The 26,622-nt window shown below is 35.7% G+C and overlaps 2 protein-coding genes and 1 long non-coding RNA gene across 3 annotated transcripts; 2 read left to right on the plus strand and 1 right to left on the minus strand.

The window, feature by feature from the left end:
- The first annotated feature begins 1,537 nt into the window (after positions 1–1,537).
- LOC111891789 (uncharacterized) lies at positions 1,538–2,282 on the plus strand. Its single transcript, XM_023887847.3, has 2 exons — positions 1,538–2,067; positions 2,140–2,282. Exons 1-2 carry the CDS (start codon positions 1,676–1,678, stop codon positions 2,258–2,260), a joined length of 513 nt encoding a protein of 170 aa, XP_023743615.2. The 5' UTR covers positions 1,538–1,675; the 3' UTR covers positions 2,261–2,282.
- Positions 2,283–6,293: 4,011 nt separating this feature from the next.
- Positions 6,294–9,550, plus strand: LOC111891803 (uncharacterized). The gene is made up of 2 exons (XM_023887856.3): positions 6,294–7,290; positions 7,468–9,550. Exons 1-2 carry the CDS (start codon positions 7,206–7,208, stop codon positions 9,303–9,305), a joined length of 1,923 nt encoding a protein of 640 aa, XP_023743624.1. The 5' UTR covers positions 6,294–7,205; the 3' UTR covers positions 9,306–9,550.
- A 6,941-nt stretch (positions 9,551–16,491) lies between these two features.
- Positions 16,492–18,145, minus strand: LOC111891782 (uncharacterized). Its single transcript, XR_002850320.2, has 3 exons — positions 18,084–18,145; positions 16,878–16,971; positions 16,492–16,661 (listed from the first exon to the last, which is right to left on the minus strand). It is a non-coding gene; the product is annotated as an uncharacterized LOC111891782 (long non-coding RNA).
- Positions 18,146–26,622: the final 8,477 nt, after the last annotated feature.

Below are 26,622 nucleotides of genomic sequence, written 5' to 3' on the forward strand. Positions count from 1 at the left end.
TTCATTTGACCAACTTTTAGAGTTGCTAGGAGTTGCTTTCCCGAAGAGCAAGATTCCAACTTCACACTATGAAGCTAAGAAAAATTTGAGAAAGATAGGGTTAGGATATGAGTCCATCCATGCTTGCAAATATGATTGTGCTTTGTTTTGGAAGGAGAATGCTTCCATGCAGAATTGCCCGATTTGTAACGAGAGTAGATGGGTGGACACAACCACAAAGGGGAAGCGAGTACCACTAAAAGTTTTGTGGTACTTTCCTTTGACTCCAAGACTTCGACAGATGTATAGTTCCATATTCACAGCTAAAGATATGATTTGGCATAATACTGGAAGATCAACGAATGGTATGATGTATCATCCGGTAGATGGGAAGTCATGGCAAGAATTTGATAAGAGATATCCAGAGTTTGCCAAAGAACCTAGAAATGTTCGTCTAGGTTTAGCTGTTGATGGCTTTAATCCATTCGGGAACTTTAATAACAATTATAGTATTTGGCCGGTTATATTGACTACCTACAATACACCACCATGGATATATATGAAAGAGTCTTCTTTCATGCTAACTTTGCTGATTCCTGGTTCTAGATCACCTGCAAAGGACATTGATGTTTACTTGAGGCCTTTGGTGGATGAGTTGAAAATGTTGTGGTTCGAAGGAGTCCAAATGAGAGATGCATCAACCAACACTGTATTCAATATGCGTGCGATGTTGTTATGGACTATCAATGATTTCCCAGCACGTAGTAGTTTGTCTGGATGGAGTGGTCAAGGTTATTTAGCACGCCCTACTTGTAACGAAGACACATCTTCCATTTATGTGACCAACAAGATGCCTTACGTTGGTCACAGATGATTCTTGAATATAAACCATAGTTGGAGGGAGAGTCTATTGTTTGATGGTCAACCTGAGACAAGACCGCGTCCTAGAAGATTCAGTAATGCAACTATATTAAAGCAAGTCAATTGTCTCTCTGATCGAATTCCAGGGAAACATCCTGATTATGGGGGCAAAAAAAGAAAGCGCGACGATGAAAGGAAAAAGAGAGAGTTAAATTGGACAAAACGAAGTATCTTCTTTGAGCTTGAGTATTGGTCTTCCCTCGATCTAAAACACAATTTCGATGTTATGCATATTTCAAAGAATGTGAATGAGAGTGTGTTGAATACTGCACTGATGAATGATAAAAGCAAAGACAAAAAAGAAGCAAGAATTGACTTGAAAAATATGGGCATTAGACCAGATCAATGGCCAAAAGAGAAAGTCAAGAAGATGAAGAAAAACAACAAGGAAGAAAACAAGAAGAAGGAAATACTCCCACATGCTTCTTACTCTTTCAAACCAATTGATCGACAACGTTTCTGTCAATTCATTAAAGGAGTGAGACTACCTGATGGTTTTGGATCGAACTTTAAGAAGAAGGTTAATGATACTGAATCAAATTTGGTTGGGTTGAAGTCTCACGATCATCACGTCCTCATGCAACGATTGCTACCTATAGGGTTTCGAGCATGTCTCCCACCAAATGTTTCAAGAACAATCATTGACCTATGTACATTCTTTAAAAAAATTTGTGCACGGTCATTGGATGTTAACGACATGAGAAATGCCAGAACATAAGTGGTGAAGATCTTATGCAATCTTGAGTTGATATATCCTCCAGCATTTTTTGACATAATGATTCATCTTATTCTTCATTTACCTGATGAAGCCATTCTTGGAGGGCCTGTACACATGAGATGGATGTATCCTTTTGAAAGATATATGAAAAAACTTAAAAATAATGTCAGAAACAAAGCCAAACTAGAAGGTTCAATAGCAGAGGGTTACGTTGCAGACGAAGCTTTGACATTTTGCTCTATGTATCTTGAGGGTATGCAAACTAAATTCAACCGTGCTGATAGAAATGATGATCCCGGCCTTCCAAAAAGGCAATTTTCTGTCTTCTCATCACAATGTCGAACAATGTCGGCTAAGAAAATCGCTGAACTTTGTAACGAGGCCAAAAAATCATTGCATTGGTTTGTAGTAAACAATTGCGATGAGGATGAGATGAGAAGCTACAAATCGTAAGTTTCTAATCTATTAACTACCTTTTCGATAGTGTTTTAACTATTCTAATTATTTTGTCCCATATTCAGTGAATTCAAATTAGAATTGCCTGAAAGTGATTTCAAAAAGGAATTTCCTTCATGGTTCAAAGAAAAGGTAAGTATGTTATATATTTATAATGTAAAACTAAGTTATTACTTAAACATATAATCTTATATTTCCTTACAGATTTATTGTCTCCAAAAAGATGGTGCCTACGGACTGTACTGACGAATTAAAGGCGTTTGCATATGGTTCGTTGCGTGCATATTCGTACACTGCATGCATAGTAAATGGTGTCCGATTTGTTGTGAATAGTCATGATCTCTGACGCACTACTCAAAATAGTGGTGTTGTTACATTCGGAGAAGACGGTACACCATTCTATGGTCAATTAGAGGAGATCATAGAGTTGCATTATTTATATAATAAATCAGTTGTACTCTTTCGTGGTAAATGGTTCAATGCCTCATTACGTAATGGACGCTTAAAGACTATAAATAATATGATTCTTATCGATACCAGTCATGAATGGTATGTCGGTAAAACGTGGTTTAATGATCAACAATACATCTTAGCCACGCAAGCTAAACAAGTATTTTATCTCCAAGATCCCACTCAAAACAATAACTGGAGAGTTGTGGAAGAGGTTCATCATCGAAAACTTTGGAATCATCCAAGTATCGGTGTTGTGAATGAGATAGATGTTGTGAACAACACTCAATCAACTGATTTTACCTTGGTTGTCGACTTAGGCACCTTACCTATGCAGACGACTTTAGGTGAAGTTGGTGAATCAAGTGTGGTTGCTAGGAGGAATGTTGCTCCTAATATAAACGATGAAGATTTCATTAACGATGAAAATGACGATGATGATACGTACTCTTCAGATGAAGAAATAAATAATGAAAACTATGACAGTGATGATGATGTTGTACATGTATATTGTTCTAGTGATGAATCTGGTTGATGGTATGTTATTGTTATTATATCTCCTGATTGCTTATAATATTTGTTAAATTTTGAAATGTTGCTTATTTCTAGTTTTATTATATATTCTGAATATTTATAATATTTGTTAAACAGATGGCAGAAGTCGCGAGGGGACACAGAGGAGATGGTGGGGATAGACCTCCACACGGGATTGCACGCGGTGTACCATCGGATTGCCAATCTTGTAAGTTATATGAAATTTTCAATTATTAGATATATTAATGTTTTAAATTTCTAAATTTCCAATTGTATATGTAAATATAGCACAAGCGAAGAATGTGAATGTGCGTGGCAAAGGGAGAAACTTAAATTTGTACGATGAGTATGAAAAAAACAAGTGTAAGCCTTTGGAATTGCTAATTGATATCTCCGGGCGGACGTATCGAGTTATAGGGGACAACAGGCAACTATTTGTCAGACTGATCTCAAATCTAGTGGGATCAAAGGTACCGTTGCATTATCATACTTGGCGTCGTGTTCTTGCCAAGTACAAAGTTGATTTATATCCCGAACTAGAGGTAAATATACAATACATTTTATATGTATTGAATTTTACACATATTAAATATTTTTTTACTAATCAAATATGTTTTTCCTTTTGCAGACTTATTTTGATATTGATAGGTATCGGGGCACAAACTTGTGGGAACCCCTTCGAGCGGGTATCCAAGCAGATATGCAAAGAGCTTATCGAGAGCGCAAGTATCAGATGAAAAAACATTTTGATAGAGTTGGTGGATATCGTAATGTGGAAAGGGCAAGAAGACGTCCACCGGATGATTGGACCGCCCAAGATTGGAACGATATAATTGATTTGTTGTTTTTGACCGAGGAATACAGACGCACGTCGGGAAAAAATAAAGTTACTAGGTCGAAACTTCCACACACAAGTGCTCACTGATGTAGACCGTATGCTCAACGACGTTATTTAGAGGTAATAAAATACATTAGTATTATTTAAAATTGTTATTAACATTTGTACAAATACATTTATTGTTTTTTCACTTATTATAGGAACAAATGGGAATCAAGCCGCAACATATTGAGGGTTGGAGACAAATGCGCTACAAAGAAGGTTCGGGTTGGTGTACAAGTCGAGCAGAAGAAGACTGGGTAAGTGATAAACGAAATGAATATGTTGTTTAAATATATTATTATTAATTATAGTTTCCTGTTTAAGGAATATTATTATTTTTTGAATGTTTAAGTTTAGTTGTTTGTTTTAATTAACGTATGTTAATTGTTTTCTTTATTTTAGTAGAAAATTCAAAATGAATATGAGAAAATGCAAAACGAGGTTGGGGAAGGAGGAGAAGTAAACGAGGAAGAATGTTTAGAACGTGCCCTTGGGACGAGACGTGGACATGCTCGCGGGGTGGGTAGGAGACCAACCGCCAACTTCGGTTTAATTCCAAATGAACGGCCTTCCACTTCCAAATCGTCTCAATCTCAACCCCAATCTCAATCCCAATTCGATGCACAACAAATGAAAGAATATTTGCAACAATATAATGCATCATTGGCGGCTTGTATTCCGAACTTCCAACCACCACCATTTCCTAACTTTCTATTCAACTATAACACACAAGCAAGTAGCTCTCAACAATTTGCCGAAAGGATGGAAGAAGAAGGAGAAGAAGAAGGAGAAGACGATTATGATAATGATGATTGATGTTTTTTTAGTATTATGAACAATGTTAGTTAACTACTTATTGTAATATTAAACTTGAATTTGATGTTTTGAATTTGAACAATGGTACCTAGTTAATTTATTTCAATTGATATATGCTGCAATGTTTTTTGGATTTGTTAAAAATGCAGGAATGGTAATGTACAAAACCTATAAAGCTAAAAAAAACAAACAGTAGCTATCCCGACGACTAGTCGTCGCTATAGGTCCACAACCGTTAACTGATAAAACCCTTTAACGACGACAAGGCGTCGTAATAGCCTAAACTTGTCCCGACGACTTGTCGTCGCCATAGCTATCCCGACGATACGTCGTCGCCATAGGATTTTAATAAAACATTATTTTTTTCGTCGAAAATGTCGTTGACAAAATCTATGCCGACGACATGTCGTCGCAATAGGGCTAGCTATACCGACGACATCTATGCCGACGACGTAACATACCTATGCCGACACACCTGTGCCGACGACTTTTTCCCTCACGACTTGTCGTCGCCATACCCTAACCCGACGACTTGTCGTCGGCATAGAGTCTAAAATCGTGGTCTGCACAGGGTCCGATTGTTGTAGTGTTAGCCTAAGAGTCTACCCTTTCATATTTTTTTTTCCAACTCATCACCATATCATTTTCCTTTAATCTTCTAACTCATAGCAAATTATTACCTTTCATTTTCTCCCCTTAGTTTTATTAATATTCGAATATTTATAAACAATATATAAATATTATACTTTATTTATAGGAATTAAAAATCATGAAATTTAATATATATATATATATATATATATATATATATATATATATATAGAGAGAGAGAGAGAGAGAGAGAGAGAGAGAGAATTTAATAATAAATTAAATGAATTAAAAAAAAAATAAAAAAATAAAAATAAAAAAAAAAGATAAGAAACAGCTATGAGGAAAAGGTGTCGCACGGAGGTCTTCACTCTTCATCACACACCCCACACAACATGTTGTGGTCATCTCACCGTAGGCTGACGCGGTGATATACCTTCAATGTAGTAAGAGATAGAGATAAGTCAAACCTGGTTGGGTTGACGAAACCTTCTGCAAGAATATAACTCTGGAAGATTCATAACAAATAATTGATTTACCAAGTGACATTATATTTTTGTGATTTGTATTGTTCAGATCTCCATAGACTTAAAAATATATAAAAATGTAAACTACATGATCCACCGTCGGGAAGAAATTTAAATTAAATGCAGCAAATAAATCTCTACACTTTTATGTGTAAAAGTGTAGATATAATTCATATGTTTGCACGTTTATAAGTACAAACTTATTTTTCTACCATTATAATGTGAAGTTTTTTTTATGACTTGTCATATTCTTTTTGCACTTTTAAATGTAAACATTTTACATGTTTCAGTTGTTTAAAAGGGTGAACAACTTCACAAAAATAAATTAGACATTTTACTTAGCCAGGAAGGAATGAAAATAATCACACTATAATCTTTAATTTGTTTTATAAATACTCCTTCTATTGAATATCAATACCAAAACAATATTGTTAAAACAATAATTTAATTCATTCCGAATATAGTGATTTACTACGTTGTAAACATTCAAACATGATTTTCAAATCATTATCGAATTTGTTTATTAGCATGTATGTTTTTAAAAGTATATAACACTAGGGTCGGCCATGAGCAAGTGTCGAGTGTGTGACCATACAGGAACGGCAGCTGTCGTCTAGGCGGCCCGAATTTTTGTTTTTTGCGTACATCAATATTTGCAACGGATCAGTGACAGATCGATAACGGATCAGTGTAAGATTATCTAATGTACTATCGTTTATTTGTTTTTATTTTTTATTTATAGAAATTATAAACTTATTGTAATATTCATAATTTTTGCAAAACGAATACATAGAAATCTATTTTTATTTTTCGTATAGGGGTTTCAAAAACCGGTAGGTCGTGTATAAGACAAGGTAGTCAATATAATATAGAAAAGCTTAAATTGACTTTTTTATATTATTTTTAGCAAGATAAAAACTATGATAATTAAATTGTCACAACAAGAAATGGAACATTTTGATGAAAAAGTTTATAGACTTTTATTCATTTTGAATAAAGTGATTTATTAGAGTATATAAATTATGATAAGAAATTATTGACAACATTAAGAGTTAAGGCAACTATCAGAAAAAGAAAAAAGAAAAAAAAATCTTAAGTAAATTAATATCATAGGCTTTTTTCTTCTTCTTTTCTCTATATAAAAGATTCACTTCATTGACTCTGTTCATTCTATTTTAGCATTAGAGAATTAACCAAATCGAATAAAATTAATATCAAAATACATGGAACTCTTATAAATTGCTATCTTCTCATCATCAACTTCATGTTCTCTCGCCATTCTTTCTGGTCTACGAAAGCTAAGTACTAGTAAAATTTTCTGTAAACACAACCAATCATGCCTTCTGGTCCAAAGAAGAGGAGGGCATCAAAGAGGAAGAAGGGTCCCAACGGAAGATTTATAGATCCTGCTACAGGTGAAGGTACGATCGTGTTTTCTTTAATTTGTAGAAAACTAGAAGTACTTAGAGGCATTAATGATATTCTAAGGCTTCTTTGCTGGATTCTCTAACTTTTTTTTTACTTATGTGTACATGTTCAGCTATCCATGATGAACTTAATTTAACTGACTCAACCTTTCTTTTGTTGTCTGTGCGTAGAAGAGAATCATGTTGAGGTGCATGAGAGCGTAAACAATGAAAGGGAAATGAGTTTTGGTGATGAGAAGGTTTGTCACGCTTTTGATGAAATGGGTTTAAAGGAATCTCAGTCTGTTGATATTCAAACGGGTCTTAAAGAGAATGTGAAAGAAAGTGAAGATGTTCAAGTTCTTAACAAATCTGAATATGTTGATAGAGCCCTTCTGCAAGCGCCTCTGAATGAGCCTATCTTAAAGAATCCAGAAGAAAATGGATGTGGTGAAGTTGTTGAAAGTGCATCTCAAATGTCACCGGTGGTTATGAAGGAGGGTGAAGAGACTTCCATGCGAGATGTACTTGAAGAACGTTTAGAAGAGCCAATCGGACGTTCTTTAGATGAAGCACAAGAAATGGTGACGACAGTTGACCAGTCGATTCTACCTTCTGAAGAGGGTCATGATTTGTCTATTTCGTCAAAAACGAATGTTGAGAAATCCTTAAAAGATGATCAAGATTCTGTGGTTGAAGATGTTGTTGAAAGAAACAAATTTACTGAAGTTGGTGAAAGTGATGATCATGTTAATGAAGTTGTATCAGTTATGAAAGAGGGTGAAGAGATGTCGACAGAAGGTGTTCTTAAAGATTCTTTTGAAGAGCCAACTGAAAGTTCTTCACAAGAATTATCCATACCTAAGAAAGAGATTCAAGATTCTTTAGATGAGTCAGTTATTGAAGTGGATGTAGAGACAATATCCTTTGAAGATGCTCCAGATTCTTTCGAAACACCACTTGGAAGCCCTTCAATGGCGGACTATATGTCTCCTATTGAAGGCGATGATCATTTGATCAATGGTTATATGAACCAGCAATTTCAACGTTCTTTACCTTCAAAGTCGATACCTTTGAGTAAAGTTCAAGATCTTTCTTTACCATTTGAGTCAGTTAATGAAGTAAATGTGCGGATATCCTTGGAAGATTCTCAACATTCCTTCAAAGAGTCAGGGGGAAGCTCTTCTCCTGTTGATGTGTCTTATGTTCAAGAAATTAAGGAATGTGGTGAAGTTGGTGAAAATGCATGTCATGATGACTCAGTTTTGAAGGAGAATGGACATATGTCCATGGAACATCCTTTTGTAGAGACATCGTTAAAAGATGGTCAAGATTCATTCACAGAGCCACTGGGAGACTTTCCTATGGATAATGTGTCTTCAATGGATCATGATCTTCAAGAAATGGTTAATCATGTTGACTCAGTTATGGAAACGAATCCAGACACCTCCTTAGATGAACATGATTCTTCAGACAATGTTCATATAAATGGTTATGGGGTTGAGCAAATTGAATGTTTTCCACATGAGCCACAAGTAGTGTATAAGACAGCTGATCTGATTGTTTTGAAGGAGATACCAATAGAAGTTCAAGACGATTTGATAGCAGATGAGTCAGTTATATTAGCGCATATAGAGACATCCTTCAAAGAAAGGTCACTAGGAGACTCTTCTATAGATGATGTGTCTTCTATGTATCATTGTCATCCACAAATGGTTAATGATGTTGAATCGACTATAAAAGAGGATGAAGGGATCCCAATAGAAGGTGCTCTTGAAGAAAATTTCAAAGAGCCAAATGTAGATACATCCTTCAAAGTTCCATTAGGATTAATCTCTTCTTCACAGGTTAATGGGTCTCCTGTTGAAGATAGTGGTCAAAGGAATGACATGGTTGGACTAGTAAAGACATTGTTGGAAGAGATACGTCGGATAAGAGCATTTTATGAAGAGGGTCTATGTCAAACTACCGAAATACATTTGCGTATTTGTCGAGTTTTGGAAAAGTTTGATTCAGGCGAGCTAATTTGAAGATGATACTCTAGTATTTCTCAAGTTTTTGTTTTAACCTTTTCAATATCTTTTATTAATATATTGCACGGATATTGATTAACTAGCCAATGAGGATTTTATCACAAGTAACCATTTTTTTTTCTTTTTTGTAAAATAACAATTGTCACTGGAAGATTGTATTCCGGAATATTATATTTCGGATTCCAGAGAAGCATTTGAGTTGACATTTAGAAAATTTTTATTGATGGGATGATTTAATTAAATGATGTGTGTTGGGTTACTTTACTTAATAAATTAAAATGCCAAAGTACTTTATGATTTCTTCCTAACTATTTATGATTTTCCACCTAACATTCAAATTTATTACATTTCTGGCATACCTCCATATATATGATCTATTTCAACTAGTTTATATTTGAATACCAAAAACCTTTCAAAGCGTATTTCACACCGAAGTCAGTAAGCCATTCTCTAAAATATCTTCCTACCGGTTAAAATTAATTTCCGATGATAGTTTTCCTTCACCCTCCAAGAATTCACTAAGGTATTAAGGCATCTCTGAGTGACTGAGTCTATGATGGATATGTAAGAAGCTAAAGAAGCGGATTGTGAAAAACTGAATCAAGAGTCTAAGGTACTAAGGAAACAAGTACAGAAGAAGTTATGGGCTACTAAAGAGAAGAAAATTGGATATTAGAAACAAAGGAATAAATCCAAGCCAATAGGTGTTGGATAAAGAAATTTGAATGTGACCGTGAGATTATATTTGACGAATTTTGGCAAATTCGTGTGAAAATATATGGAATAAAACCATGGGTTGGTTAACAGAAAGAGAAATTATCACATGAGTAATTAAAATACAAATTTGTTTAAAAAATAATAAAATGTCTAATAAAACGTCGGCTTATTTGGTGGTGCTATGATTAATGCTCATTTACCGACCAATAACATCTCTAGTAACTAACTTACGAAAACCCCACACTTCTCTCTCTCGTTGTAATGTTGTGGTACATCTTCAACCTTCATAAGTATAAGTATGAAACTCTCGAGGGGGATTACATGTGTAGGTTGGGTACCTCGGTACCGGATAGTTACTAAGATTTTGTAGATACCATATTGCATAGCGATAAACTAGGTTGTGTTGGGATTGGAAAACTCTTCTATTAAACACTAAAATAGAATTACAATAGGAGGAGCAACTCTCACACTCAACTATTACAAAAAAAATAAAAAATAAAAAAAAAATAAAAAAAAAACAACCCTCTCACTAACACTCTCACTCTAAGTGTTATACTATCTGTTTCTTTGTGTTTTTGGATGCTTACAACTGAAGAATGAAGTCTCTATTTATAGTCTTGGCAGCCACCATTGTAGTTGCCTTCATTAACTGTGTTCATCATAGGGTTGGAAGACTTTGCCACCCTAGGTCTCATTTTGTCAACAAAGGTGCCTACTGTAGCTTTGGAGGCTGGAACACAACAAATCTCCCCCTCCAGTCTCCGTCCAACAATCCTCATCCCAACTATGTCAGCACATAGTTTGTGTTTCTCTTGTGTCACCACCTTTGTTAGCATGTCTGCAGGATTGTTGTTGGTGTTGATCTTTAACAACTTCAATTCCCGTCCCTCAATTGCTTCTCTAAGCCAGTGATAACGAATATCAATATGTTTAGTGCGGGAATGGTACATCGAGTTCTTACTCAGGTCCATAGCACTTTGACTAGCAATGAATGATGTACTCTTCTAGTGGAAAGCCTAATTCTTGAAGAAACCGTTTCATCCATATAAGCTTCTTCCCAGCTTCAACGGCAGCAATATACTCGGCTTCTGTTGTTGACAGTGCAACACACTTCTATAGCTTGGATTGCCACGAGATAGCTCCCCCTGCCAAAGTAAAAATGTAACTTGATGTAGATTTCCTACTATCAAGATCTCCGGCCATATCGGCATCTGTATAACCTTCCACGATTGGCTTTGCTCCCCCATAGCATAAACATAGTTTCAAACTATGTTGATCATCGTTGCATCTTGGCCCACCATCAACATATCATCCACGTAGAGCAAAAGGATGACAAATTTCCCATCTGGAAACTTCTTCAGATAGATACAATGGTCTGCAATAGTTCTCTTGTACTCATGATTCATCATAAATGAATCAAACTTCTTATACCACTGCCTTGGGGCTTCCTTAAGACCATAAAGGCTCTTCTTTAATTTACAGACGAGGTGCTCTTTCTTTGGGACTTTAAAGCCATCAGGCTGCTCCATGTATATTTCTTCATCCAAATCACCATGGAGAAAGGCTGTTTTCACATCCATCTGCTCAAGTTCAAGATCTAGACTAGCAACTAATCCGAGTACAACTCGAATAGACATCATCTTCACAACAGGTGAAAAAATTTCATCAAAGTCGAGTCCTTCTTTTTGTTGGAAACCTTTGACAACGAGTCTCGCCTTATACTTCATAGTATTTCCCTTGCCGTGTTTCTTCAACTTGAAAACCCACTTGTTTTTCAAGGCTTTCTTTCCTTTGGGGAGTTTCACCAACTCATATGTTTGATTCTTCTGCAAAGAATTCATTTCTTCTTCCATGGCCTTCTGCCAATTTGCTTTGTCAATATGAGATTGAGCTTCTTGAAAGCTTTCTGGCTCCCCCTCACTAGTAAGAAGGATGTAGTTTGAAGTCGGATATCTTCTTGATGGAGCACGAACTCGTTCGGATCGTCTAACTTGAGTTCCTTCGTTTGTAACTTCTGGAAATGTATCTAAAGTATCATGGGGTGGAAGTTCCCCCTGCTCAACACCTTCTTGATTTGCATCATCAACTTCTTCATCCTCTTCTTCAGTGGAAACATCATCTTTATTTTCAGATATTATATCTGAAACTTTGGAGCTTTGTTGCTTGTTAACCGGTGCCTTGAAATCATAATACTGGTTTTCTTAGAAAACCACATCTCTACTTCGAATAACCTTCTTTAGTTCTGGGTCCCATAGCCTGTACCCGAACTCTTCATCTCCATATCCAATAAAGATGCATGGAGTGGATTTGAGGTCCAACTTCTTCCGCAATTCACTTGATACATGTGCAAACGCTTTGCACCCAAATACTCTCAAGTGAGAATATGATATGTCTTTACCCGTCCATATCTTCTCCGGAACTTCAAAATTTAATGGAGCGAAAGGTGACCTATTTATTAGATAGCAAGCTGTCAATACAGCTTCACCCCAAAATGGCTTTAGGAGTTTAGTCATGCTTAGCATGCATCGAACTTTCTCAACAATAGTGCGATTCATCCGTTCTGCTACACCATTGTGTTGTGGGGTTCGTGGGACAGTCTTTTCATGTATGATACCATGTTCCGTGCAGTATTTACAGAACTCACGGGAATAGTACTCGCCTCCATTATTTGATCGGAGACATTTTAGCTTCTTGCCTGTTTGTCTTTCCAGCATTGCATGAAAAGCTTTGAAGAGGTCCAATACTTGATCCTTCATCCTCAAACAGTATGCCCATACCTTTCGTGATGCATCGTCAATGAATGTCACAAAATACCAGCTTCCACCAAGAGATTCTACTTCAATGGGTCCACATACGTCGGAGTGGACAAGGCTCAGCAACTCAGAGCGGTTCTTTCTTGTGGAGCTAAAGGAAACTCTGTGTTGTTTCCCGAATAGGCGGTATTCACAAGGATCCAAGGCAACATCTTTTGCCATTGAAATGGACTCCTTCTTTGCAAGAGTCGTCAATCCCTTCTCGCTCATGTGGCCTAGTCTTCTATGCCACAAGTTTGGTGATGTCTCTTCTTCAACAGCATTGAGACTTGGCTGAAGTAGCTTTGCATGGCTTTTATAAAGAGTACTATCAAGTTGTCCCCTTGCAACAACCATAACACCTTTTAACAACTTCCAAGTGCTATTTTTGAATTGACTATCATATCCTTGGACGTCAAGAGCTCCAACTGAGATAAGATTCATTCTTAGCTCTGGGACATGCCGAACATCTTTCAACACTAATGTACATCCAACATTGGTCTTTAAATGCACATCACCAATACCAGCAATGCTTGAGAAACTGGTGTTTCCCATCTTCACGGTACCATGGTCTCCGGGTTTATAAGTAGTGAATAAATCCCGGTTTGGAGTCGAATGATATGATGCAGCGCTATTAATCACCCAATCATCATGAGTTCCAACATGTAGGCATGCTTCCTCCTCGTATGTAACAAGGGCAACATCTTGTGTTATGGTGACCATGGTTTCACCATTCTCCCTGCTTGGATTCTGACTTGTCTCGGGCTGCTCTCGTAAGAACCTACGACAATCACTCCTTTTGTGGCCATAATAATTACAATGATTGCAATAGCCTTCGAACCATGTATTTGAAGATTTACCTCGCTCTCGTGATTTCCCTCGATCTCGTGATTTCGCACGATCTTGGGATTTTCCTCTACTTTGATTATGTCTGCCTCTACCTCTACCTCGACCTCGGCCTCCAGTTCTGCCCCCACCTCTTTCTTTGTTTTCTGACACAAGGGCAAAAGACTGGTATGTACCAGCTTCTTTCCTTCTTGCTTCCTCGTTCATTATGGTGTCTGTGACCATCTTCATTGTCACTTTACCACCGGGGGCAGAATTGCTGAGAGTCACAACAAGCGTCTCCCAATTATCTGGTAGAGAACTCAAGAGCAATATGGCTTGTTCCTCATCTTTGAAAACCCAATCAGCAGCACCGAGTTGGTTTGCGAGATCCTGGAACTGACTCGTATGCTCGGTTATGGACATACCACTTCGCAACTTGTGGTTTACAAGGCGCCTCATCAGCAAGGTCTTGTTGCGTGCCGTCTTTGCTTGATACATATTCTCGAGCTTCTCCCAAAGTTTGTACGCGTTTGTCTCTTAAGAGACATGATGAAAAACACTGTGGTCGATCCACTGTCGAATTTGTGACACCATTTTCCTGTTTATTCTCGTCCAAAATTCGTCTGTCTTCGTGTCAGGTTTGACACCTTGCTTTTCTATAGGCTCTGCTAAATCTTTCAGATTAAGCAAATCTTCCATCCCTGGCTTCCACATGTTGTAATTTGTGGGCGTAAGTCGAACCATCGTAATCGTACTTGTAGATTCCATCGAAAATAATTGCAAATTTATTTTACAAATATTTCGAGGAAAAATGAGATAAAGCCGAGCTCTCGGTTGGATGCGGAAGCGTCAAAAATAGTGGGGTAGAATTTTTCGGGCTCAAAATATACTTTCTTGAAAAGTTATGTGCTAATTTGTAACTTTTCAGAACTATAGGGGCTAAACTGTAATTTTCGGAACTTACAGGGGCCAATCTGAAACATTTCTGCAAACCAGGGACCTTTTTGAAAGTTTTCTGAAGTCTAGGGAGTAAACAGGTTACTTTCGGAACAAACAGGGACCGAACTGCATTGTTTCAGAAACAGAGGGACCTGTTTGAAATTTTCTGAAACTTCAGGGGCCAAACTGCAAATTTCTGAAACTTTGGTCAATGATGACGTCACTGATGACATCACTCCTTCTCCGGTGAGGCTTTCCAGCGATTGGTTTTTCCGGCGATATTTTCCGGCGACTTTGACCAAACTTTGACCGACATTTTGGAGGTCTTCCCGTGGTCAAAAAATTACGAAAAATATATATTCGGAATCCTTGAAACTAGCCCTTTCCAACGGTGTACTCAAAAATGGATTTTGAGACAAAAAAATTTTGACGAAAAAACAGAGAAATTCGTAAAGAATTCCCTAGACACCAAACGGGGCTCTGATACCAGTTGTTGGGGTTGGAAAACTCTTCTATTAAACACTAAAATAGAATTACAATAGGAGGAGCAACTCTCACACTCAACTATTACAGAAAAAACCAACCCTCTCACTAACACTCTCACTCTAAGTGTTATACTATCTGTTTCTCTGTGTTTTGGGATGCTTACAACTGAAGAATGAAGTCTCTATTTATAGTCTTGGCAGCCACCATTGTAGTTGCCTTCATTAACTGTGTTCATCATAGGGTTGGAAGACTTTGCCACCCTAGGTCTCATTTTGTCAACAAAGGTGGCTACTGTAGCTTTGGAGGCTGGAACACAACAGGTTGTGGTTTCTGAACAATAATTAACATGTAAGGAAGTATTACAGATAGTAAGCACGGACCACACAAAATCCAAAAACCACAAAAAACCAATGGTCATTCCTAATATTTACGGGGATGTATAGTTACACAAATAGTTGAAAATAACATATTATTATAGTACATTTCGTTATAGGTGCCTAATACTCAGTGGCGGACCTTAGTGGTGCCCTAGGGGTCCCGGGCTACTGCTCCGACGCCGGCACATAGTGTAAAACAAATTTTAATGTTTTTTTATGTTTTTTTATGTTTTTTTCTATTGGGTGCACCGACTTAAAACACGGGTGACACTACTAATATAGATTTATTTGGAAAAAAAATTTCGTGTCACCCCTACGAAAATGTTCTGTGTCCACCACTACTAATACTTATGTAATGTGTATGTAATCTAAGCACAAGTCTATCGTATAAACATTCAGACCAAGATGGGTAAAGGCTTCTATCAACTAGTTCATGTCAATCCTTTACTTCGATGCTAAAAGCTGATGGTACAACTGTTTGACGAGCATGGTCATGCTTTTTCTCAAGTAAAGATACCAATAACATAATGTGTTATAAAAAACACATGAAGAAAAGAGTGTAAATAACTTAACTAAAATTTTATTCACTACAAATAAAATGACATTTAGTGGCATAGAAAAAGTGTCACTAAAAACCGAAAAAGTGCCACTAAAGACCCCTTGGGCAATCAGTGACACAAAGAAAAGCTGTCACTAAAAGCGCTGCCACTAAAGACCTTTAGTGACACTTTATGGTTGTGTCGTTGCAGCCTTATTGGTTTTTAGTGGCACTTTTTGATTATGCCACTAAATCACTTGTAGGTTTTAGTGACACTATTTTGATGACACTAATTAACTACTAAATATTTTCATACTTTTAATGACACTTTTTAACACAATAAAATATATTAATAAATTAGACTCAATTTTATTTTAATTTTAAGTGGAATATACAATAATAACAATACAATTAAGATAACAAATAGATCTACAATATCATTATTTAAAAGAAAATTATACTTTTCTAACAACAATAACTTCATATATCACTTATAATATGGTCAATATATCTTAACTCTATTACATCTAGCTAGACTCTATTCCGGTACACTCAACAATATTAAAATACACTCATGTACTCTATTCCAATTCTATTCTTATACACCCAATTGTGGTAAGCCTGTAAAGCCTTCGTCCGGTCCAAGGACAGACTGATTTTGACAAACACCGTGAAGCTACAACAAGAAAGATAATAAAAGAATGTAAGAATTATAAAAATGTTGGATTTTAGCAATAGTATCTGAAAAACAATTTTTCAGCTGAAAATAACAGATTTTCAGCATAAAAAACAAATTTCCAGCTACAAAAACATATTTCTAACAATAATAAAATAAATATTAAGTAAAAAAATAGAATTGTAGTAAAATAACAAATAAAAAGAAAAAACTTACATGTTGGAAGACACTCCAATTTTTCTCACAAATTGTGCTCCATATTTCCTAGTTGGGTCACCTGACCTGTTCTTTGTAGCATCAACTCTTGAACCTATTTTGAATTATAATATATTACATAATACATACAATGTTAGTTACATACTTACAACCTAACACTTAACTACCTAAGTGATTTGATAGTTGACAATTTACAGGAAGTCAAGAACTCAATATTCATAAACAACATAAATAAAACAAGTAAACATTAATAATAGCAATATAAAACCACAAAAAAATAAATGACATTAACAAAATTATTAACTAATATTATAAACCATTAAAACAACTTAGTAAGTGACAAACAACATTAAAACCATTAATAGTTAACAAGACTAACATAAACAAACATCAATTAACATATGGCATTGTTGCATAAGGAAAATAAACCCATTAACCCATAAAATAAATTGATCACGTGATCATAACAAGAGGAACATACATTGATACAAAGTTACAAACTATAAAGTTTCATTGATCATGCTGTATTAAAAGAACTAAATAAGTAGAGTAGAAAATAGAAATAGTAAGGCATACATTCACTTTCAAACAAATTGTAAGGCATACATAAACTAGTATAGATTGTATGTTTGCAATCATCAAAAATTAATTTTCAACAAAAGCAACTAAATGGAACAAGTAATTAGTATGGATTGTAACATGAACATCAAATTTATGTTTACTACCACAAATACTTAGCACAAGCTTGTCTACCACAAATAAACCTGCAAGAGATGGGGAAATCTACAATATATATATATAGAGAGAGACAAAGCAATTTTTTAGTTGGTTGATAACTTAGGAAACTAATAGAAGTTACTTGTAACAGCATAAGCATCCTGTTAATCACCACATATTCTGATAATCTTACATGTCAAAAGAGAAAATGCAACCTGTTAATCACCACATATTCTGATAATCTTACATGTCAAAAGAGAAAATGCAATCTCTCTGTAAGTTTTTGTTATTTTATGTAGTTTACTTCTACACCCACAAATATAATCACCCCTAATATTATCACAAAACAAGTATTAAATATCAAGGCTAAATTTAATGAGGAGGGGGGCTAGTACTGTTCTGATTCATGTTGGATCAAATTAAAATATGTTTTAGATATATGCATAAAACATTGACCATTTACACATCCGCCTACTAACATAGAAATACCTCAAAAGATAAGCTTGGGTTTCCGAAATACTGCATTGTACAAGCCTGTGTTTCCAAAATACTGCATTCGACAAGCCGCAGAGCACAAATTATTGTTTCTAAAAATTACTATAATATAAAATAATAGAGATGAATAGAAACTTAAAATGACACTGAAGAGGGAAGAGGATCTAGGGCAGAGCATGTCGGAAGAGGGTGGAGGAGGGCAGAAAACTCACAATGACGAAGGAGGAAGGGCGATTTGGAATAGAGCGGCAGAGCAGCGAAGTAACGTAGATGATCTAGAACAGATCGATTGAATAGCGGAGCAAGGGGAGAAGCGGTATAGGGAAACACGAAAAAGGAATCGTTCCAACTTCCTAAAGCCCCAAATTTTTTGGTAGGATTTTGTGAAAAAATATTTTCGTTTTCCCGCTAGGTAGGAAGGAGGAGGCGACACTTAATTTTTTGACTTTTACATTTGGGATTTTCAATTTTTACATACGAGTTTTCAAATATTTTAATAAACTTTTTTTTTATAATATAAGACACATGTAAATTATTAGTGGTATTTTAACTTGTTATGACTCTAATAGTAATAGATATGGAAATTAGTCTTATAAAATGTAAAGTGTCATTATATCTATTAAAAGTTATAGTGGAATAACCAAAGTGCCACTAAAAGTACACTACAGTGGCACAAAAGCAAAATGCCACTAAAACTTTGTGCCACTAAATGTAATTTTATTTGTAGTGATTGTATAATGATAACATGAATACATAAAAAACTTACATCACAGTCTCACCAGTTGCTCTGAATTTCCTCATATAGTAGCATCCAAAATCCCATCACCGCCCAATAGATAAGTTAACAATGAACAAGCAATATTGAAACATCACACTTCTAATATAGGCTATTAGTACTACCATCAATGAAATCATCCAAACGTGTTAAGTAGATGTGGATACTTTCTTTCTATTTCGTCTAGACATACGGAGACTTTAACTAAATAGAAAAGTGTGTCTCTCATTGTGTACGCGTATGTGCTAATAGTGGGTTTGGTAAGCTGACCGGACAACCAAAATTTTGTCATTATGTTATGATGCATCGTTGTACTATGTTAGGGATTTATAGCATCAAGTACACTATCTAAAGGTAATGGAAAAATAAAAACTTGATATACCTAAGCGCACATGCAACCTAAAATATATGTTTTACTATTATAGCGACGAACTTTGAAAAACAACAAAGTAAAGATTACCAACCTCATATTCAATTCCTTGTGATCTCATATGTGCCAGCTTGTTGCAAAGATGAAGGATCTAAAAGAGCACCCCTCTAATGGAATCAAAACCCCCACATCAAATTGCAAAAGCATTCAACCAAAATTAGGTTTTATACAAAAACCATCAAACCCTTAGAGAGAGGATGTGATTTTCGTCTAAAGAGAGATAAAGATAGAATGTGGACGATTTTAGGAGAAGGAATATTTGGCTTTATGGGTTTACCCTATCAGTCTATTTCTAGACAACTGTTAGAATCCCAGATTGATAGAAACTCTAGGGTCTATCCTTATCTGATTCAAACCAGCTTTATCCTTATCCAATGGATCTAGAAATCATCCCCTATATGTCTTACAAGAGGTATTGGAATATTCCATTTAATCACGATGATTAAATAATATTCAACGTCTTTAATTAATTAAATCCTTTTAATTAACATATAAGAATAATTTCTAATTAATTTATTAGTTCCTTCATAAATTAACATATTATTAATATCATTTTCCTTATGTTATTTGGATCATGAAGCCAACCCAAAAGGACTCTACTATTATTAGAAATGTTACCAAAATAGTTAATGACCTCGGACACCATTCTAACAGTCTCCTACTAGTACATGTCATCAACTTTTTAGGATTAAATATTTCACTAACCATAACTGCCAAACTTTGATTAGAATTCGATCGTTAGACAAGTAATCAATTTATTTCTTTGTTCTAGATATCTCTATGAACATGAGTCATGGATATGAGTTAATATCAATGTTCAATATTATGTTTCCCGATTAAATTTCGTACATTACATCTGACTATTAAATCTAACACATCAATTTAGTCAAGTCTCGACCAAGCACTTTAAATTTCAGCACTAAATCATCGAGGGCTCCATAGATTTATGAGTACCAGTTACGAATAATGTTGGAGCACACCAATGCACAACAAATTTTAAAAGCAAAACCCCATATATATATATATATATATATATATATATACACACACACACACACACACACACATATATATATATCTTGGTTTTAAGAATAAAAGATATTGCCACCTATGAAATATTTATCACTAGATCCATGAAGTAATCTCTAAGTGAGGTTTGTCCCAATACTTAAAATCTCTATTTTCAAGTACTCGTACAGTATTAGTGCAATCTCTATTGCTATGCCCAAAACAATTTGGTCAATCAACCAATACTCATGGTAGTATTTAATACAAATATTAAATTCCTGAGAATACGATCGAATGTGGAGTTTTGAACATAATTAATATATTCTAGAAGTTGGTTTAAACATGCAATAGTGAAACACAGTAATTGAATTAACAAGACTTTTATAGCAAACTAGTACTCTTTATTAAAACTCTTTGAAATAAATATAAAAAATGGTTACAATTCATACTGTATAAATGCTCCATAATAACTCAAAATACAACTAAATGATTACGTCAAATCACTATCTAGTTTCATGTCAATGGTCCTAGCATGACCATCATGTTTCTCTTTTGATAGTGGCATTGTGAATGCATCAACAAGATTATTCTCGGATGATACCCGACTCTCGATGATGTCACCATCCTCTACAACATGTGGAACATAATGATATTTCCTCTTAATGTTTCTTGAATTACCATGGTCCTTGGGTTCTTTAGTCAAGGTAATTTCACCCTCGTTATCACAAAATATCTCAAGTGGTTCTTTGATGTCTAGTACTACTCTAAGATCACCGATAAAATTTTGTAATCATGTAGCCTCCCGTGCGTCTTCACTTGATGCAATGTATTCAAAATCGCATGTTGAATCTACCATCATCTTCTTCTGTTTGGAATTTTCCACATAATAGCCTATTCATTAAGTAAGAAGGCACATACCAATTATGAGCACGAGTTGTCTCTATCAGTCTAGAAACTTGTGTCGGTGTAACTATAACTCTCAATTATTCTTTTCCATTAATTACCAAAAATATAACCTTAGTTCTTTTTAGATACTTAAGGATATTCTTTATGGTCGTCCAATGGCTATCGCCAAGATTCTCTTGATATCGACTCACCATGCTAAGAGCATATGAGATATTAGGTCTAGTACATGCAAAGACATACATGATTGATCCTATAGTAGTACATGTATGTAACATCTAGTTTCACGATGTTGCTAAATTTGGGATAGCAGACCATAATTTGATCTAGTAAAAGTCTTGGGCTTCAAGGGAATAAAGTTTAGACCTTATTTTATGTTGCTAATGTTGGTTAAGTGATTTAAGCCCTTGAATTGTGTTTTGGAGCGAAAGGGTAGAATTGGAAAAAGTAATAATTGAACTATTTGTGTGTATTAATGAAGTATTTCCAGTATACATTACGCTAAAAGTAATTAGATAGACTTTTGGGGCTTGTTAATACCTTCACGTGCGTATGATGATCTCTGAAACGGATTTGGAACAAAGAAGTTATGATTGTTTGAAGCTGGAATGAAATCTCGGAAAGCCTATAGCCATAACGTGGTGAGTTGTGCAGCCTAAACCCATAAATTTACGGTTTCCCTATATTTAAAGGATTCTTTTCATGTTTTAGGTCATTTTTCATCCTACAACACATCAAGAGCTCCTTGAGAGCAAACCCACGCCTCCCCTTCACCACTTTAAGCCTCCTCTCTCTTTTTTCATCCATTTTGTGGGATTTTAGTTACATTTATGAAGTCTTGAAAGATTGAGTTTTAGAGCTTTGCATCAGAAGATATTAACTTTTATTCGGCTTTTGAACCTTGGGTATGATGTAAGTTTCCCTCTTTATGCTTATAAATTGCTAGATCTAGATTCTAAGCTTGTTTTCAGTCCATTTGATGAAGTTATTTTGGTGGATGTGTTAAAGTTTGAAATTTTATCATTCCACCTTGCCCCAGAATTATTTTAGACAATGGTTACGGTCTTTCACAGTCTTTAGGTATAATGCTTGGAGTTAGGATCTCATTTTTTTCATTTTTTTACCAAGAATGGTGTGAGAGACGCATTGGACATGCATGTCCATAAAGTTACAATTTTTATGAGCCATAGGAGTGTATAAGGTCTTCTTGAAAGTATGAGACTTGGACTTGTCAGATTAAACACTTAATAGATTAGGTGGTTCATCAACGGGGCCATGACGCGACACATGTCTGGTCACGTCGCGATGGCAAGGAAGTCATTATGATCTGATGTCGAGATCTAGGCATGGATAATGCGCATGGCCATCGCGTAATGTTCGGTGATGGTTGACTGTTGACTTTGACCGTTAACCATTGACTTTTGACCAATTTGAATTTTGGTCAACCCTTGGTATAATTGAGTGTTTAGCTAAGGACTAGTTCCAGTTTGTCTTTAGATAGATGGTGTTAGTTGTTTCTATTTCTAAGGATTTTATTGAGCTTCTTTCGTTTAGTTTAGGTGATTTTTCACGCTAAGATACCTATATCATATGTTGTTTGTGACTTGCTGATAGCTCTGGGTTGTTGATAACCCCATATGTTGAATGTGGGCTGCTGAAAGCTCGGGGATGTTGATAACCTAATTTGTTGTATGTGAGCTGTTAATAGCTTGGGGTTGCTGATTATCCAAATTAATGTATTTGAGTTGTTGATAACGCAGGGCTGCTCATAGTTCATAAGGTTGTTGATGACCAACAACTATTATATATGTTTTGTTGTGTTATGTTGTATTTGATACTTTAGGGAACTCGGTAAGCTTTGTGTTTATGGTTATGGATAAAGCATTTTTTAGGTAATTCAGATGATCGTAGGAAGCCGAAGGCGTTACTGTACACACATCAATAGTTTTATGATTAAAGATTCTTTGACACCTTTCTTAATGACTTTGATTTTGGATTATGATTTATGAACAAATGGTTTTGTCTTGAATATCTCTTTATGAAATTGGGTGTTTATTATGGTTTAAAAATGAAAATTTTGTTTTGAAAATCAAGACGTTTTAAATTAGTATCAGAGGCATGGTTTGATAGATTTGGATGAACACTCGTGTGATTCCAAACTCTAACTAAGGATCTGAGAATTTTAGCAAATCTTTTGAATTGAAATTTTATAAAAGGAGCAAGGAGATGCGATGTGTACAGTCAGTCGGAGCTCAAACTAGAATGTGGTTCCTAAAGTATCCATACTTGTTATATATGCTGATATGTGAGCTGTTAGAAATGCATGGTAGAAATTAGGCTAAGGATATACTCTGGGTTGCATGCTAGAATGTCTGCTTAGGAGATACGCTTTTTGTGCTTGTATCCATACTTGTTATATATGCTTATCTATACGTATTGGCCCCCGAATGAACCTCATAAGCCGTACATCATTAACCTTAAGCCTTAAGCCCTAAACCATAAGTTAAGAGTCATAAGCCCTAATCCCTAAGCCTTAAGACATAGCTAAGCCCTATGTCGTAAGCCCTAACCCATGAGCCCTAATCCTTAACCCCAAGTCATAAACCTTAATCACTACACCATAAGCCATATGCCTTAAGCCTTAAGCCATAAGCCAGTACTGTCACTACCCCACCCCACACCAACTCACCCATCCAACTAACTCTACCCTGCACCCACTCTCATCCCACCCACCGGCATCCACACCCATACTCCCACTCTCACCCCATATACTTTGAGTTTATTCCAAGTTTAACTTAATATATTTTCAGTTTATTTAACTAGTTATTGTTATGGTTAAATGTGATAATTGTTTCAGATATATTTAAACTTTCACCACAAAGTGATAATCATATGCTATTACAAGAAGTATCATATTTATTTTTGTGATAATGATATTATTTTTATATAATTTAAAAAAGATTTTTTTATAAGTTATTTGATAAATATGATTAATATAAAATATAATATAATATAATTTTTTTAATTTTTTTATATTATTTTAAATATAAATATAGTTTAAACTATTTTTTATAACTATTTTAGAAGAGGGACTCTTGATTACCATCCTCAAATACGGTTTCCCTATCTCGCACGATTAAAAAAAAAGAATATTTAATTTTTGTTGCATGTAATTGTATTTGTAAGATAGTTCTTTGACATTGGTAGAAGTTTCTTCCTCGGCTGAAAGCATGTTGGGGTGGAAATTCCTAATGACATAGGAAGAGTGGTAGAATCTGCTAGTGTGGGCACTTGCGTAAGAGAAATCCTAAAAGGAGTATCTAGGAAGATTATTAATTTGTACTCATGCGAGAGCGGGTATATGTGATTAGATCAGTTACTAGTGGTCGTTTGTAGTGATGTGGAAACCTTGACAAAATTCTTGGGACGATTACCAATAGTTGTGGAAGGATGTTTGGAACTAATACTACCGGAAGCACATGATCTGTAAAAGGATTAAGAAGATTTGAAGAGGTTACTAAGGAGTTGGTTGAGAGTAGATAGCATGGTTTGGCACCATGATTCCTTTCATTGTGTTCCCTCTTTATCGATCCTTTGGTTATGATTATTCGGGATGAAGGCGAGTGTGGAAATTGTTTGAACCTTCGCAACCATGGTAGATTGGGTCTGAATGGTGCATACTAACGTCACTTACTTAATTCTAAGATCTCGAGGGCGTTGTTCAAAGTAGTTCCGGTTTGATTCGTGGGACTCAAGTACGAAGCAATTGTGATGATCGTCTTGAGGATTATCGCCTGAGGCTGGGTGGTCACTTAATGGCTTGGGATGTCATTTTCTACAACATGGTTATAAGAAAGGGGTGGTGTTCTCCACAATTGTTTTTGCCACAAGGGGTAAGTCATGATCGTTGTAAATTGTTTCCATCTTTCTATATAAGGATGTGCGAGATTAATTGTTCTTATGTTCGGTAGACGAAGTAGAGATCATGTCGTGATTCGAGTCTTCGCCCCAGTTTTAAGAGGATCGAGTGTCTCCGTTGTAGATCGAGAATTTTATTCCAAAGGTCAAACCGTAAGTCTAGCATAGGATGATGAATTTGGTTCACGGCCAGGCACCACCGATTATTTAGAAAATTCAAGGTTTTGTTATTCGCTCAACGGGTTTAAAGAACTTTAGTTGGGGCGAAAAGAGAAGGAAAAATGCAAATGGGTACTTTTCATAAGGTAGCATTGAGATTTTTTTAATTTAGGTAAGTGAGTTCTATTGTCATGTTAGGTTTGTTGGAGCTATTAAAAGGGATTCTTTAAGTTTCAGGGGAGGATGAGGTTAAGGATCTTTTCTTCAAAAGCATGTTTCGATCGCGCAAGGTTTAGTCCTTAGGGTGCCTCATTAATGAAATAATAACATGGCTGACTTTGCTAAGTGTGAGGCAATGTTTTTGTGGGAGGTTCCGAGGTCTCCATATGAGATTTTGAGTTTCCATGTGATTGAATGATTGTTATCCGAATGTTTATCCTATTCCATGTTATGCACTCTGAGAGTCAAGGTATGTATCTGTTTGAGCCAATTTGAGGATTTGTAGTTTGTAGGCGTTAGTCGGTGCTAGTTCAAATCTTAAGTGGGGGGAATAGAGAATTCTGATTGGATGATCAGTGGATTGTTCAATTTTGTAGTTTTGGTAAAATGGGTCAGGGAATCTGCAGTTCAAGTATGAGTGGTTTTGGTTCATTTTAATGCTGCTTAAGAGAAGAAAAATAGACTACCATCGAAGTGCTTGTGGTTAGGAAGTTTTCGTGTTGTGTTTCTCAAGGATTCATCGGAGTCCTTCATGACCTGGGAGAATTCAAGGATTTGTTAGATCGTGAGTACAGAGCAAGTTATCTTTAGGATTATGTCGTTAGGGGTGCATGTGTTGTCTTCACAACAGGAAGCTTATGGGAAAGGAACTTATTGTGGTCAATAGTTCTTTTGGATGGGTTATAGTATACTACAACATCCTATGGGGCACATACAACCCTAAATACCTTGGATCTATGTTCTCACTAATTATACATGCAAATGGTTTCCAAGACATTAAACCTATAACTATCATGCAATTGACATACAAGATACTAGTTAGGCTAACATACCTTTTTGTTGTAGCTTGATTCCATGGAGCTTAAGAGCCTAGTGCCCCAACTGTGACACCTCAAATGGTTCACACAACACCATCAACATCTTGGAATAACTTGAGAGAAGAGTTCTTATGCTCAAAATCGTCTATCCCTCTCATATCAATCCTTAAGGCCGATTTTTTGAGCTATGGGGTCTTTATATATTGTGGCTATTAGGGTTACACCATGTAACTCATTACATTCCATATTCTTCATGCTCCATGGGTTAAAACCTCCATGGGTTACTCCATGGATTTAGCTCAA

The sequence above is a fragment of the Lactuca sativa genome, chromosome 8, assembly GCF_002870075.4.
Source record: "Lactuca sativa cultivar Salinas chromosome 8, Lsat_Salinas_v11, whole genome shotgun sequence".
Taxonomy (NCBI): domain Eukaryota; kingdom Viridiplantae; phylum Streptophyta; class Magnoliopsida; order Asterales; family Asteraceae; genus Lactuca; species Lactuca sativa.